Source organism: Musca domestica, unplaced genomic scaffold (assembly GCF_030504385.1).
Source record: "Musca domestica strain aabys unplaced genomic scaffold, Musca_domestica.polishedcontigs.V.1.1 26, whole genome shotgun sequence".
Taxonomy (NCBI): Eukaryota; Metazoa; Arthropoda; class Insecta; order Diptera; family Muscidae; genus Musca; species Musca domestica.
Window position 1 is genome coordinate 6,172,924 of NW_026712283.1, and position 15,154 is coordinate 6,188,077.

Consider the following 15,154-nt stretch of genomic DNA (forward strand, 5'->3'; position numbering starts at 1 on the left):
AATCACATTCTTTATGAATGTCCGTCAATACGTCTGTCCATGTATTTTGGTAAACAAAGTACAGGATTTATTTATTGGCCGATCCTGATGAAATTTTGCACAAGTCATTTGTTTGACCTAAGGACGAAACCTATTGAAATTGGAGATAATTGGTAAAAATTTAGATATAGCTCCCATATATATCTTCGTCCGATTTGCCTTTTATTGCGCACCAAACGTGTAATATCAGGCCAAATTGTATGAAATTTTGGATATACGACCAAATTATGCATGGAAATAAGTATGCCGAATTTGGTAGAAATCAGTTCAGATATAGCTATAGCTCCCATAAACATTGTTCATCCGATTTGATATGTTTGTACTCAGCAGCCGTAATATGCACTCTGTTACGACGATATTTGAGGAAATATATCAAATACAGCACAGAAATGCCTTTCCCAATTTTTATCGAGTTCGGTTTAGATTAGGACATGGCTCCCATATATGTCTTCGCGCGATTTGCCTTTTACGTGTAATATTTGGCCAAATGGGATGAAATTTGGCACTTACTAGCAAATTGACCTTAGAAACAAGTATGTCAAATTTGGTGGAAACCGCTTCAGATATAGCTATAGCAACCATACATATTTTTCATCCGATTTGTTAAAAATGAAAAAAAAAAACAATAATTTTTACATTTTTTTTTTAAATTTTATTGAATGAAATTTTATTGAAATAGCTTCAAATTTTAGAAAAAGTTTAGATTTTAGATAAAACCGTCACACGCTGCCCGAATGTTGCTCTGCGGTACTTTAGCCCAGTCCCGGCGAAGCGCTTGTTTGAGGTGATCGACACTTTAGTATTTTTTAGTGCCAACCTTGCTTTCAAAAATACTCCAGACACAATAGTCCAACGGATTGGTATCCGGAGATTTTGGTGGCCATTGTGCGCTGGAAATGAAGCGAACATTTGGAACCATTCTTCGGTGGCGCGTGTTGAGTCCTGTTGGAATTTCCAAGGTTTGCGGCCTAAATACTTGCGTGCCAAGGCTTTAACACACCCTCCAGAATATGTTCGCGATAATATTCGGCATCTATTCTGATGCCACGGTCGATTAATACGAGCGGAGTGCGAACATCGGCTGTTATTGAGGCCAACCAAAGGTGCACATATTCAGCTGACCTCTTGACGGGTTTCGATCAAGTCGCTTCTTTAATTTTCGAACCAATTCTGCTGTAAGAGACACAAAAGATTTATTCACATTTATATGCTGGAGTGCTCTAACTATAGCCACTTGTGGTTTTACAGCTACATATAAAGAAATCACACTATCACGCTTGAATTCCATCACGAATATCTTTTTTTCTGGAAAATTCTCACCAAAATGCTTTTGTACGCTTGTAAACAATATAATAAACTTTCACTGGAATAATTTTAACAGCTGTCTTAGAAATGACAGCAGTCTGAAGTTGGTTGCAGTTTTTTCATCTCACCCTGTATTTTATATTTTATATAAAGCTCTACTAAATATGCAAAGCTGTGTAGGGTAACATAAAGTCGGCCCCACCTACTTTTAGACTTTCCTTACTGGTTCTGGATGCATTGGTAGCGTTTCCAATGATTCTGGCTGATCTTCCCTCAAAAACAGTATTGATAATAACATCTCAATGATTTGCAAGTGTTGTTCGTTTGTAAGACATGTGTAACAAAACGCAAAACCTGTGAGCAGTTTAAACCACGACTCATTTCGTGATTTTTTTAAGAGTCGTCATGGACCTCACTAGGTACAATATTGTGGATTTTTTGAAGAGGTTTTGTGGATTTCTTTAAATATTTAAAATAATTCGAAAATGTTACGGAATTTATTATGTACCCCTTATTTTGTGAATATTTTAAATATTTTTTATAAACCCCTTCAAGGACCAAATCCTCTCGTTCGATATCAAAAAAGTTTATTTCGACGTGTCGATATGTCATTTTAGCTCGATTTCATTGAAAATTTCAGTAGAAACGACTAAATGTTGGATGTTTGAGTTGAAAGCCAGTTGTTTTTAGCAAATTTCTAAAAAAATCTAAATCTAAAATAAGTGTGCAGAAGATCATTTCAATTGAGATTTTTCCGGATTGAATGCAAGAATTTTGGCCTAGGATTTACATATCTAGAATATGTTAAAGATCTTTTATTTTTATTTTTTATTTATTTTTTTGCATTTAAAATTGTGAATTTTTAAAAGATTTTTTTTTTTTGGATACTTTTAGGCTTTGGGCATTTTATATCGTGAAGTTTTCAAAATTTATGGAGCATTGATTGAATATTTCAAGAAACTCAAAAAACGGATATTTCCACACACAGATAAGGTAAGTAATATACTTCTCATAATTATTTTAAATTATATTTATTAATACTTTCTTTTTTCTTCATTTTGCAAATACATAATAAAATTTACGAAAATGGTTTTTGGTTCTAATTATACTTTTATATTATCAATTACACTTATGTGATTATTTTTAAGTTTATTTGGATCCTTGTCCAGGCTCTCAACACTATTACATTGCTTTATGAGATAATTGGAGAGTATATATTCAATGGCTGTAAAGAAACAATGAAAAATCAAACATGTGGCCGTTATTAATCTGGAAGTAATAATAGTTAAAATTTAGTTAATTTAACGATTTTCCATTTTAATATTCATGATTCATATCTAACTACGTTATTGCGTGCATGGTTTAACTACCGTAAAATATCAATAGCTTACCTTAAAATGAACACCTTTTTGTGGAAATTCTATTACTTTATTTATGGTTCATCATATTCTTCCAATTTTATGTAAGCAAGTGCTGTGAATAGGTTTTTTTTTTTGGGGGGGTTTTAAGTTGAAAAGATGGGAAGATTGAGTTTGGTGTATATATGTATGCATAAGGTTAATGAAAAATGGAATACACAAAAAAGGAGGAGAATAATGAAATTAAAGGGAAGAAAGACAAAGAGGTAAAAGTTGAGAAAGAAAAGTGCTTAATAAAAAATATTTACATTTGTAATATAAAATTGGTTTATGAAAAAATGGGTTGGGTCAAAGGGACTTAACATGGCGTTAAATTTTGAATATAAAACAATTATGTATATAAAAATGATGTAGAATTAGGGGTAATTTAACATATTATTCTATATTACGATACAAATAACAACGTTTAATATTGCTTATCGATTTTCGTTCTGTTTGTCTAAGATGCCGATATTCATATTAGCAACAGCTAGTTTCATTTTGCACTAACAAAGTTCGAACCGATTTCCAAAATCCCACAATGCTTTGCAAGAAACGCAAAGCAAATGGAATAGAAATAGATATCTTTTTTTTTGGATTTCTATTTTTTACAAATTACAACCATAGTTATGACAACTATTCGAATTGATCTCGTGATGATTTCGATTATTGCCTTGGTAATTCTTGTGTATGGCTACAGGTGGTGGAACATAAAGTGGCGATGGTGGGGCTTTTCGAACAGCGGGATGGACAACATGATGACCACCTATGCCCATTTCATCGAGAAAATGATGGAGTAAAACTATTTTTGTTGTTTGTTGGGCTAGTACGACAACATGCGTGGATTTTTTCATTTGGTATTGGTGTTGTTGTTGGATTTCGTCAGACGAGTTCCATGCCATATGGGCATTATGTCTATAAGCAAGACTATCGTGAAGCAATGGCATATCATTGTAGAAATGACAAACTGTAAAGTAAATTATTTTAATTTCATTTGTGGATAAAACATTTCAATAAACAAAAATTGAGAACTGATTGAAAAATTTTATTACTTTTAACATTAACATTATATTTTTTTAATATAGGAAAATTGTATACGACCGTATAATGGCGGATTCTTTTGCTGATTTTTTGTTGAATGATTCTTTAAGGCTTTTATTGGGCCCTGCATATGGTATTTCAAGAAGATATCCTAAGGTCTAATAAAGTTAAATATTTGAGACACCCATAAATACAACTCGTTTTTTATAATCAAATTTAAAAAAATCATAAGTTTAAAAAAGGTATTAGGATGACTTTTTTTATTAAAATACAGTATTAGGAGACTTAAGACTTAATGTCTTTTTTTAAGAAATATTTTAATGCAATTTTCAATTTTTTTTTTTTGCATTGTAGATTTTTAAGTAATTTTAGAAGATTTTCTAAGTTTATATTTTGGAATTTAAATTGTTTTTTTTAAGTTTCCCTTATGCCTTAAATTGTGAATTTTTAAATATGGCCCTCTATAAGAGATGCTTAAAGAATTTATTTAAGGCGCTTTATGTGTTTCCACCTAATATACTGTGAGGTATCCTTATGAATTCTTGCATTGTGCTATGGATCCAATAGAGTTCTTTATCGAGCGTTTAAAAAAATAAGGATTCCTCTTAACTGTTTATCGCAGTTTTTTTAATAATAATGTATGGATCCCATTGGGCTTTATACAGTGAATTTTGAACAAAATGTTTATGGATCCTATTGGTTCTCATATCGTGGATTTTTTATTACAGACAGGACTGATGGATAGGGACTTTTGTATTGGGGATGTTTAAAAGAATACTATTTTTATAGATCCTTAGATAGATCTTTATGTCGTAGACTTTTAAAATAATATTCTTTTGGATCCCATTGGCCTCATATCGTAAAAAATATTTTTATGGATCAAATAGAGTATTTTATCAAAGATTTGGATATTACATCGTAGACCCGTCATGGTATCTTTCTTTGGATTATAAAGGATCTTATATAGTAAATTTTATACCCTGTGTTTTATTACTGCGGAGAGACTCATCGAAAGTACGGTTTTAGACCATAGGTCTCCTTGGATGAAATCCATTTCAGGATATATGGAGTCGAAGGGTGTCCGTCCGTCCGGATCTTATATAGTAAATTTTATACCCCCTGTTTTATTACTGCGGAGAGACTCATCGAAAGTATGGTTTTAGACCCCAGGTCTCCTTGGATGAAATCCATTTCAGGATATATGGAGTCGAAGGGTGTCCGTCCGTCCGGATCTTATATAGTAAATTTTATACCCTCTGTTTTATTACTGCGGAGAGACTCATCGAAAGTACGGTTTTAGACCCCAGGTCTCCTTGGATGTCCGTCCGGATCCTATACAGAAAATTTTATACCCTGTGTTTTATTACTGCGGAGAGACTCATCGAAAGTACGGTTTTAGACCATAGGTCTCCTTGGATGAAATCCATTTCAGGATATATGGAGTCGAAGGGTGTCCGTCCGTCCGGATCTTATATAGTAAATTTTATACCCCCTGTTTTATTACTGCGGAGAGACTCATCGAAAGTATGGTTTTAGACCCCAGGTCTCCTTGGATGAAATCCATTTCAGGATATATGGAGTCGAAGGGTGTCCGTCCGTCCGGATCTTATATAGTAAATTTTATACCCTCTGTTTTATTACTGCGGAGAGACTCATCGAAAGTACGGTTTTAGACCCCAGGTCTCCTTGGATGTCCGTCCGGATCCTATACAGAAAATTTTATACCCTCTGTTTTATTACTGCGGAGAGACTCATCGAAAGTACGGTTTTAGACCCCAGGTCTCCTTGGATGAAATCCATTTCAGGATATAAGGAGTCGAAGGGTGTCGGTCCGTCCGTCTGTCTGTCTGGTTCGCACGATAACGCTCGAATGGACTATGCGATGTTGGCCAAACTTGGTACATCGTAATATTTTATCAAAATTAGATCGAGTTCGGAGATGGTCAATATCGGTCGACTTCTTCTGGTGCCTCCCCCATAAAATTTTAAATGTTTCATATAAAATAATTTACCTCATATTACAAGCAAGGATCATCCGATTATGCTCCAACTTTGCAAATCCTAATACTGGCATCATTGCAAGGTCAGGTGTGTTTGGTACATCTCAATATTTCTACCAACAGAAGATCTGGTATGATACCATCTTCATATATATTGGACCACTCCTTCTGATACCTCCCATACACAGTGGTCAAAATTTGTAATAACCAAAACCCTCTTAAAATGCGATATGAGCAACCGATTCTTTACCAACTCGGCACATCAAAATATTTCTTCTAACACAAAGTCTACTGTGAAGGTGGGATATATCGGACCACTCCTCTCGGTACCTCCCCCACAAAGTGTTCAAAATTTTGAATAACAAAACGAACTTAATACGAAATATGCATTCGATTCTCTTTACATTTCTGACATTCCAATGGTTTTGCTAAAGAAAGCTATGGTGTAAAGATATTGGTCCCCTCCTTCTGGTAGCTCCCCCACAAGGGGCACATTTACCATTTGGAACAAATTTGGAAATTTAAAAAAAATAAAATCCGTAGAAAAATTCTGTTAAAACCTTAAAAATACCGAATATAGCGGTTGTATTGGGGTCTATACGAAGACGTGGCCCTGCATAGGCAAATAATTTCGGTGAATATTGCACCTAAAATCTTCAAAATACCGAATATAGGGAGGTACCGATATATGGGGCCTATATGAAGACCTTGACCTGCATAGACAGTTTTCTGTCATAGACCGTAGTTCCCATTACGAACTCTAAGTACGAAATTTAAAACAACTCCGGTGAATAATCTCGCTAAATTAATCAAAATACCGAATATCGGACGTACCGTTATTTGGGGCCTATACGATATTGTGGACCGCAATAGCCCATCTTCGAACTTGACCTCACTGCAGACAAAAGACTGATCTGTGCAAATTTTTAGCTTCTCATCTGAAAATAAAAACATTTATATTTAAATTATTTTTTTTTTTTTTCTGCCACGACGCGACATTAGAATATGAAAATCTTTCATAAAAAAGCATTGAAAATATTACCTAAAGGCTTTTCAGATCCATTAATACATATTTTTAAAATCCACGATCCATTTGGAATCCATAAAAATATATTTTTTTGGATCTATATTTTACACATATTTTCGACATAAACTCCTATGGGATCCATAAAAATCCTTCAAAAAATCACTAAAAAATCAACGAATTCTTTCAGATTCAGATTTTTTGAACTTTTTTAATGTTGTAAACTTGTATTTACCAAGAAAGAAATAGACATTTTTCTATTCTAAGGACTTCTCGGATAGCTATTTGAACCAAGACACTACAAAATGACCCTCCCCCCATTTCGTAGAATGAAAAATGTTTGCTCGTAAACTTTTACGATAACTCTTTTTGCTAAAGGCTTTTGACTTAATCAGTGGAAAAAGTTACTGACCTTTAAGGACATTTATCATTGCGATTGGCTTGGTGACATTTTGAGAAGAGAAAAAAATGTTGGAAAACATGCAAAAGGGCTTGGCTGGCTTCACAGCAAATATAAGGTGTTACCGTTATACAAATATTCATATGTACACATGTATGTATATAAATGGTACATAAATACCGACAAACGAACATAAATGACTTTTGTTCTTAAAAAATTTACAAGAAAGTTTACGATACGAGATATGTAGGTGTAAAAATATATATGGAGTTTTTGCAAACAGTTCTTAAAAAAATACAAATGTACAATTTCAATTTACAATAGTTACTAATCCTTATACACATAAGAATATTACAAACTGTACATTATGTTTAAAAAAATTACTATTTTATAAAAAGAATTCAATATCCTTTCCTTAATATTATTACCTTTCTGTAAATCCATATCATCCATTTCGGAATTTTTAATTTGTTGTAATTTTTCGCGAAATTTCTTCGTGATCTGTTTTCTTTGGTAGTCAGCTTCGATTTCTTGTTTTGTTCGGGGTATTCGAAAGCGTACACAACAACACACCATTATGACTACAACGAAAAAAAAAAACAAATTGAAGAGAATTTAAATTCTATAACCGTTTTATTTTTGATTTGATATCCTCTCGTATTACTTATGCTCATTATTATTCCCAAACATATGGCAATAATGTGCCAAACACGAAATCCTCCAATTGTGGTCTTTTCCAGCCATGTTGAGTCGGGGTTTACTTCCAAAAAATCTTGATCCTCGTCGCTCATATTAAAATTTGGATTTTCTTTTTAAATTAACAGCAGAAAAAATAGAACTTATTTTGATTTTTTTGTTGTTTATTTTTCTTGTTATCCTTTTTTGTAGATTTCTTTCGTTTTGTGATGTTTTTGTTTCAAAAGTTCGTAGCAGACTGAAATTTGAATAAAATTCTAAATGTGTTATGACCTATCCTTTGGCGGATGTGTGTGCATGTGTATTGGCCACTTAGGTTATCATAAAGATTTATTTTAAATACAGGGTGTGCCGATAGCATGTGTTTATTTTTAGGTCGGTAGAAATTGAATGAAGGAATTTGTGAAGAAATTGAGAATTTTCACAGTCGGGAAAGAAATTTAAAATTTAGGAATATCTAAAAAGGGTAATGAAATAACCGACCGACTGAGAATCGACGCCCAGACGAAACAGTTGAAGCTAGGATCTTGAAATTTTGCATGAAGGTCAGTCTCGGTGCGTAGGCCGAGTTTTTTGAAAAATCATACTAAAAGGATTGGAAAAGTACTAAAATGTACGAAAAATTGAATACCTTGTATTAGACAAACGGAATGAGATAGAAATTTTAAATAAGTGTCACTGGCATGCAACAAAACGATTTTAGAAATTCGAACTTTAAGGTTACGAAAAGTTCTAAAATGGTGCTAAACTTCTAAAATGGTACCATTTAATATTATGTGAACGAATAGAGCTAAAAACATGAAATGCGATATATGAATCAAAGGTTGGAAAGTTAATTTTATATATAAAGAAGGTTTTGGAAATGCGAACTAAAAAGTGCTAAATTTAAAACAGTGCGACTTAAGGTAAACGGATGAAGCTGGAACTTCGAATTTTCGCACGAACGTCAATCTTGGTGTGTGGGCAGGGCTATTGAGTTTTTGGAAATTTGTACTGGGTTTTTCGAAATCCCTTCTAAAAGGAGACGTAAAGTACTAAAATGTTAGAAAAATTAAAACTGTGTACTGGAAAAAGGGGAATGAACTAGAAATTTGGAATGAGAGTCACTGATGGAGTGCGGCATAGATGTACAAATGGGTTTTTGGAAATTCGAAATTAAAGGTTACGAAAAGTTCTAAAGTGATACTAAACTTCGTACCATTTGGTATTATGTGAGCGGATAGAGCTAGAAACATGAAATTTGATATGGGAATCAAGGCTGGAAAGTAAGCATGATATATGTTTTGGAAATGTGGTCTTAGTGTACGAACGGTACTAAATGCTAGGGATGAAGCTGGAATTTTGATACTTTCTTTTGTGGTCAATGTTGGTGGCAGGTTTGTGATAAAAATTTGTTTTTGGAAATCTTTTTTGGATCTGGGGGTGGTTTGGAAATCCGTCTCATATTTGTACGAAAAGTACTAAATGGTACAAAATTTGGTATTGGGTGAAGGGATAGGTCTGGAATATTCAAATTTGATAATATGGATGTGGTTTTGAAAATGTTTACTATAATTGTACGAAAAGTACTAAATAGTACTAAATTTGGTATAGGGTGAAGGAATAGTGCTGAATTTCTAAAATTTTATATAAATGTCACTGTTGGTGTCTGTGGCTGAGGTATAGACGTGGTTTTGGAAATGTATACGAAAATTAATGAAATAATACTAAATTTCGTACAATTTGGTTTTAGGTGAACAGACAGCAAAGACCTAAAATGGTAAAGACTAGACAAAAGGCATTCTGAGCAAATGGTTTGTATCTATACTGTCTGGGTAACAGCTTATGGCAGGACCATGTTAATATAAAAAAATATATTTATAAAAAAAAAATGACAAACAAAAGTTTGAAAAATCAAAAAATTGGGTTTCAAAATTCTATTCCACAGACTTTCCAAATTAATTGCATATTGCCTAAGCGGTTTAAATCGCATAACATTTCTAACTATGTTGTTACGATATCATAACAACAGAGGTATTTTCACAGGGTTGCCATATCTTGACTCTGTCTTGTCCCATCTTTATACTTCTATGTCTTTGCAGACAGTGCTTTCAGTTTGGAATTTTGTATTGGGGTCGCTGCTTCTGTATATGTTTGACACATGAAGGTGGCTTTGGGAGTATGTATTATAATTGTACGAAAAGTACTAACAAAGACCTAAAATGGTAAAGACTAGACAAAATGCATTTTGAGTAAAGGGTTTGTGTCTACAATACATAGAGTAACAGCTCATGGCAGAGACATGTTAATACAAAAACTACAATTACAGAAACAGATAACAAATAAAAATTTGAAAAATCCAAAATTTTGGTTTCAAAATTCTATTCCATGGACCTTTCCGAAAATTTGGAAATTGTCTTAGCGGTTTAAACCAGTCAACATTGGTAACTATGTTGTCATGATATCGTAACAACAGAGTTATTTTCACAGGGTTACCATATCTTGACCCTGTCTTGTCCTATCTTTACACTTCTATGTCTTTGGTACTAAATGGTACAAAATTTGGTCTGGGTTGATGAGATAGAGATAAAATTCTGAAATTTTATATTTGGATAACTGTTGATATCTGTGGTTGAGATTTGGGTGTGGTTTGGAAATGCTTTCTATATTTGTACGTAAAGTACTAAATTTGGTATTGAGTGAATGTATAGAGCTGGAATCTCAAAATTTGATATTGAGGTCTCTATTGGTATCTGGTGTTGAGATTTGGTAGTGGTTTTGCAAATGCGTACTATAATTGTTCGAAAAGTACTAAATGATGCTAATATTAGTTCACTGTTGGTGTGTAGAATGGAGAGATGGAGAAACATGTTATTAAATTTGGTATTGGGTGAAGGGATAGAACTCAAATTCTGAAATTTCATGTCTCGGGGTTTTTTCTAGGGTTTAGACGTTGAAATAGTTTTGGACAGAAAAATCGGAGGAGGGTTCATTGTGCAATGCTTTTACTAATATCCTCCTCGGTAAACTTCAAAATAAAAGATTTTGAAACTTTTTGGTGTAAAATGTAAACATTTTCAAAAAGGACTTGAAAAAAAAAACAAAAACGTAAAAAAGTGAATGTTTTAAAGAAAATTTCCAGAGGCTCTAAGAAGATGAGGATTTTTTAAAGAAAATTCTCAGAAGCACTAAATAGACGTGAATTTTTTGAATGAAATTTCCAAAGGATATTAAAGAAATTTTCCAAAGGCTCTAAAAAAAAGCATGACTTTTTCTAAGAAAATTTCTAGAGCCTCTAAAAGGAAACGACATTTTCAGACGCTTTAAAAGGAGGTGCATTTTATAAAGAAAATTTCCGGAGCCTCTAAAAGAAAGTGAATTTTATACGGAAAATTTCCAAAGGATCCAAAAACATGTATTTTTCAAATAATATTTCCAGATGTACTGAAAAAGCGCGTATTTTTCAAAGAGATTTTCCAGAGGCTCTAAAAGGACATGCATTTTTTAAGAACATTTTTAGAGAGAATTTTTTTTAAGAAAATTTCAAGATGCTCAAAAAGGTGCTGATATTTTTTAGGAATATATCCAAAAAGCTCAAAAAGGTTATGGATTTTTAAGGAACATATCCAAAGGCTCCAAAAGGATATGGATTTTTTAGGGAAAATATCCAAACGGATGTGGATGTTTTAAAGAAAATGTTCAAAGGTTCTGAATCTTTTCGAAAAATATATAAAACTTTGAAAGTATGGAAATAAAGTACTGTGTATAAAGTTTTGATCAAATATTTATCAAACCGAACCAATTGGGGATTTTGAGTACTTAAGGGGCCTAATATGAACTGTTGGAACGAATCTAAAATTTTAAGGTGGACTTTTGGCTGAAGAAATAAAGGGCACTTTTTAGTTTAAAAATAAATATTGAAGCATTATGCCGCCTGTGTCCATAAAATGAACGCGATTCTTTCGCAATTTTGTTTGAGGCGCTTTGTGATCTGGAGAAAGAAAAAATGTAATTTTATTTATGGATAAACTATGTATAAAATAATTGTCCAGCCGCCCACTTCCCGCATTAGGGTAGCCGCTGCATTAAAGTCTTTTGATAATCGTGCCCAACATTTTTGGTGACTTTATTAGCGTCCGAAGCTTTTATATAGACCTTAGCCAACTGTAGCTGTATTTGCTTCGCATTGAGATTTTTCGTAGTATTTTCTCTATTAAAAAAGATTTGAGTTAACATTTAATTTATAAAAAGTAATGGAATGCTTTAATTTTTCACCGTCTTCTGTCGTTTTTTTTTTTTTAATTTTAAGAACTAGGCATCTTCAATAAATTTTGAATAAAAAATTATTTAAATTAGTGATATTTGTTGAAAATCACATATCATACCAACATCTGAACGTCAACGTATAAGAAAATCTTCTAAAATTCATAAATTATTTGAGATATTTTTTTAAAATATTTTTGACATATTAATGCACCTACCTGTATTCTTCTATCATGGATTTTATTATTTTTTGGCACTCAAATTTTGCATTTACTTGTATAAATCCAACGTGTTAAGTTTTTTTTGGTTGTCTTCATCTTTCTTTTCAGCCAAACACCAAATGCCGTTCCAAATACTTTTTTTTAATTTTCAAAACTCTTTGCTTTGAGATAATATCCCACACAACAATCCGAATCAGCTTTCTTTTAATTCATACACTTTGAGAATAATTTATATTTGTGGGTATATTTTGCTGTTAATGGCCAGCTAAACTTGATCAATAATTCGTAACACACTCATGTTTGTTTATATGTCCACACAAACTACACACATTGTTATTTTGTTTTCTTTTTATTTGTTGTTTTATTTTGATAACAGCAAGCTGTCACACGGCACACAACACTTCACATAGCCGTGATCGTCTAGTGGTTAGGACCCTACGTTGTGGCCGTAGTAACCCAGGTTCGAATCCTGGTCACGGCAATGTTCGCAGGAACATTGTCACGGGTGAAGTTTTTTTTATTATTTAAATTTTTAGATTTTTTAATTGTTATGAAAATGTTGAGTGTTTAAAGTTTTGGAAATAATAAACAAAATTTGTCAACTATAATAATATTAATGTTGTCATTGTCATAAATTTTATAGATATTAAAACTTAAAACCTAAAAAAAAAACTTAAATAGGATAAAAATAAACATTTGATATTTGCTAGAATCATTTACAATCTGTTCTAATAACAAAAAAATATATATTTTGTATATAATTATACCCTACAACACTATGTGTTGGGGTAGTATAAGTTTGATTGGGCCAAAAATTATGTAACACCACGAAATATTGGTTTCCCACATAGGAAAGTATATATGGATCTTCCTATCTCGCCGAGCTGAGTCGATCTAGCTATGTATGTCCGTCCGTCCGTCTGTCCGAAATAGACCATAACTTTTGTGTTAAATAATAGTTAAATTGTCCATTAAACCGCGAATATTTTTAATCCCGGCAAAATCACAAATAGACGAACAGGTAAATTCTGACCGTTACGTAGATCCCGATAGTAAATATATCGGATACATATAGCGAAATATATACAATGTGTATATAAAAAGGAAGGGGATGTTAGCTAGAACGCTTCTATCTCAAGAATGGCTAGAACTATTTTGACAAATGTTGTCAATTCAGCATGCTCTCTTGGCAAAAACGAATAATATCTAAAAAAATCGCATAAAAAGATGTCAATAATGATTTTAACATATATTTTGCAGTATTTTGTGACATATTTTTATTTTTTCATATTTTTTATCGCATGCGATTTTTTCATTTTGACTTATAATATTGAAGAATACATTTTGTTATATTTTTTTTCATTTTACAATCCAAGTTGGGGTTATGGTAGGTTAGGCTCAGAAGGGTTAGGCTCATTGTTTTCAAAGATGTCCTGATTTTTTAGCCGTTATAAAGGTCACAAATAGAATCCAAAGGACACGAAATCTCGCATGAAGATAGAGTTTAGGACAGCGGGTAGAAAGACCACTACTTTTGTGGGAAAAAATTCCTTATCATACAGATGAGGCTAAATTTAGGGGTGCATAGGGCCATTTTGCTTTAAGAGATGATCGCAAAATAGTTAGGGGTTCAAAAGAACCAAAAACAAAAAAATCTAAATCTTCCAAAATGGATTTGGACATAAGGGGATTTTTAACATATTGTAGTGTTGTAGGGTATCACATATTCGGTCCCGCACGACTATAGCTTTTGCTTACATGTTTTTTTTTTTATTTTTGCTTTTCTATAATCATGGTAGAATTAAGAATTTAAAGTCATGCAATCTTATGTTTGAAAAGTTTTCAAAATTGTACTTTTGACAACGTTTTATTTTCAAATTGTTTATAAATAAAATCCAAGGGGTATATAAGGTTGGCCATGACCCAATTATAAGTTCCCCTTCCAAGCCAGCTGGATACTGTTCTAAATGTGAAAATGCGTTACTGTGATTGAAATCGCAGATCAAAGAAGTAGAAAAAAAAAATAAATTCGGCAGGGTATTGTCATATACCAAATATTCGTAAATACCAAATTTAAAACAATTTCGTGGGTAAATGAGATTAGGAAGAAATACCGAGTATCGGTGAGTATCGTTATATGTACGCTATAGGAAAACATAGACCTAGACCGGAGCTAGAATCCATTATGAACCAATTTTTAGACAAATCAGTGGACAAATGTGGCAAAAATCATCAAAGGGGGCTATACCAAAACGTGGAACTATATATACTATGTTCCGCCAGTGGATGTACAACCCATTACGAACTACAAATTCCAACTTTTAGAAAAAAAAATGTGGCAAAAACCATCAAAATACCGAATTTCGGAAGGTCCCGTTATATGGGTCCTATTCCACAACATTAACCTATATATACTATGTTCCTCCACTGGACCAAGAACCCATTATGACCTACATATACCAATTTTTAAACAAATCCGTGGAAAAATGTTGCAAAATACCGAATATCGGGAGGTACCGTTATATGGGGGCTATACAAAAATGTGGACCTACACAAACAATGTTTCGTCACCGAAGCTAGAAAAATCATTAAAATGCCGAATATCGGAAGTTCCCGTTATATGGGTGCTATAAAAAAAGCAGACCTGTACAATGTTTCGCCACACGAGTTAGAACCTATTATGACATACATACGGGAGGTTCCGTTATATGGAGGTTATACAAAAACGTAAACCTATACATACAATGGTTCGCCTCCGGAGCTAGAACCCATTATGACTATCAAGTACC

The 15,154-nt window shown here is 32.9% G+C and overlaps 1 protein-coding gene and 1 non-coding gene across 3 annotated transcripts; one reads left to right on the top strand and one right to left on the bottom strand.

The window, feature by feature from the left end:
* Nucleotides 1–2,232: 2,232 nt before the first annotated feature.
* Nucleotides 2,233–8,129, bottom strand: LOC101901571 (uncharacterized). 2 transcript variants are annotated; one of them, XM_020035473.2, is made up of 3 exons: nucleotides 7,871–8,129; nucleotides 7,635–7,787; nucleotides 2,233–2,569 (listed from the first exon to the last, which is right to left on the bottom strand). In XM_020035473.2, the coding sequence occupies exons 1-3, from the start codon at nucleotides 7,995–7,997 to the stop codon at nucleotides 2,448–2,450; spliced, it is 402 nt and encodes a 133-aa protein (XP_019891032.1). In that variant the 5' UTR covers nucleotides 7,998–8,129; the 3' UTR covers nucleotides 2,233–2,447. The 2 variants fall into 2 exon arrangements, with proteins under 2 accessions (XP_019891032.1, XP_019891031.1); XM_020035472.2 differs by lacking the exon at nucleotides 2,233–2,569 and adding an exon at nucleotides 2,610–3,708.
* A 4,645-nt stretch (nucleotides 8,130–12,774) lies between these two features.
* On the top strand, nucleotides 12,775–12,846 carry TRNAH-GUG (transfer RNA histidin (anticodon GUG)). The gene has a single exon. It is a non-coding gene; the product is annotated as a tRNA-His (tRNA).
* The last annotated feature ends 2,308 nt before the right edge of the window (nucleotides 12,847–15,154 follow it).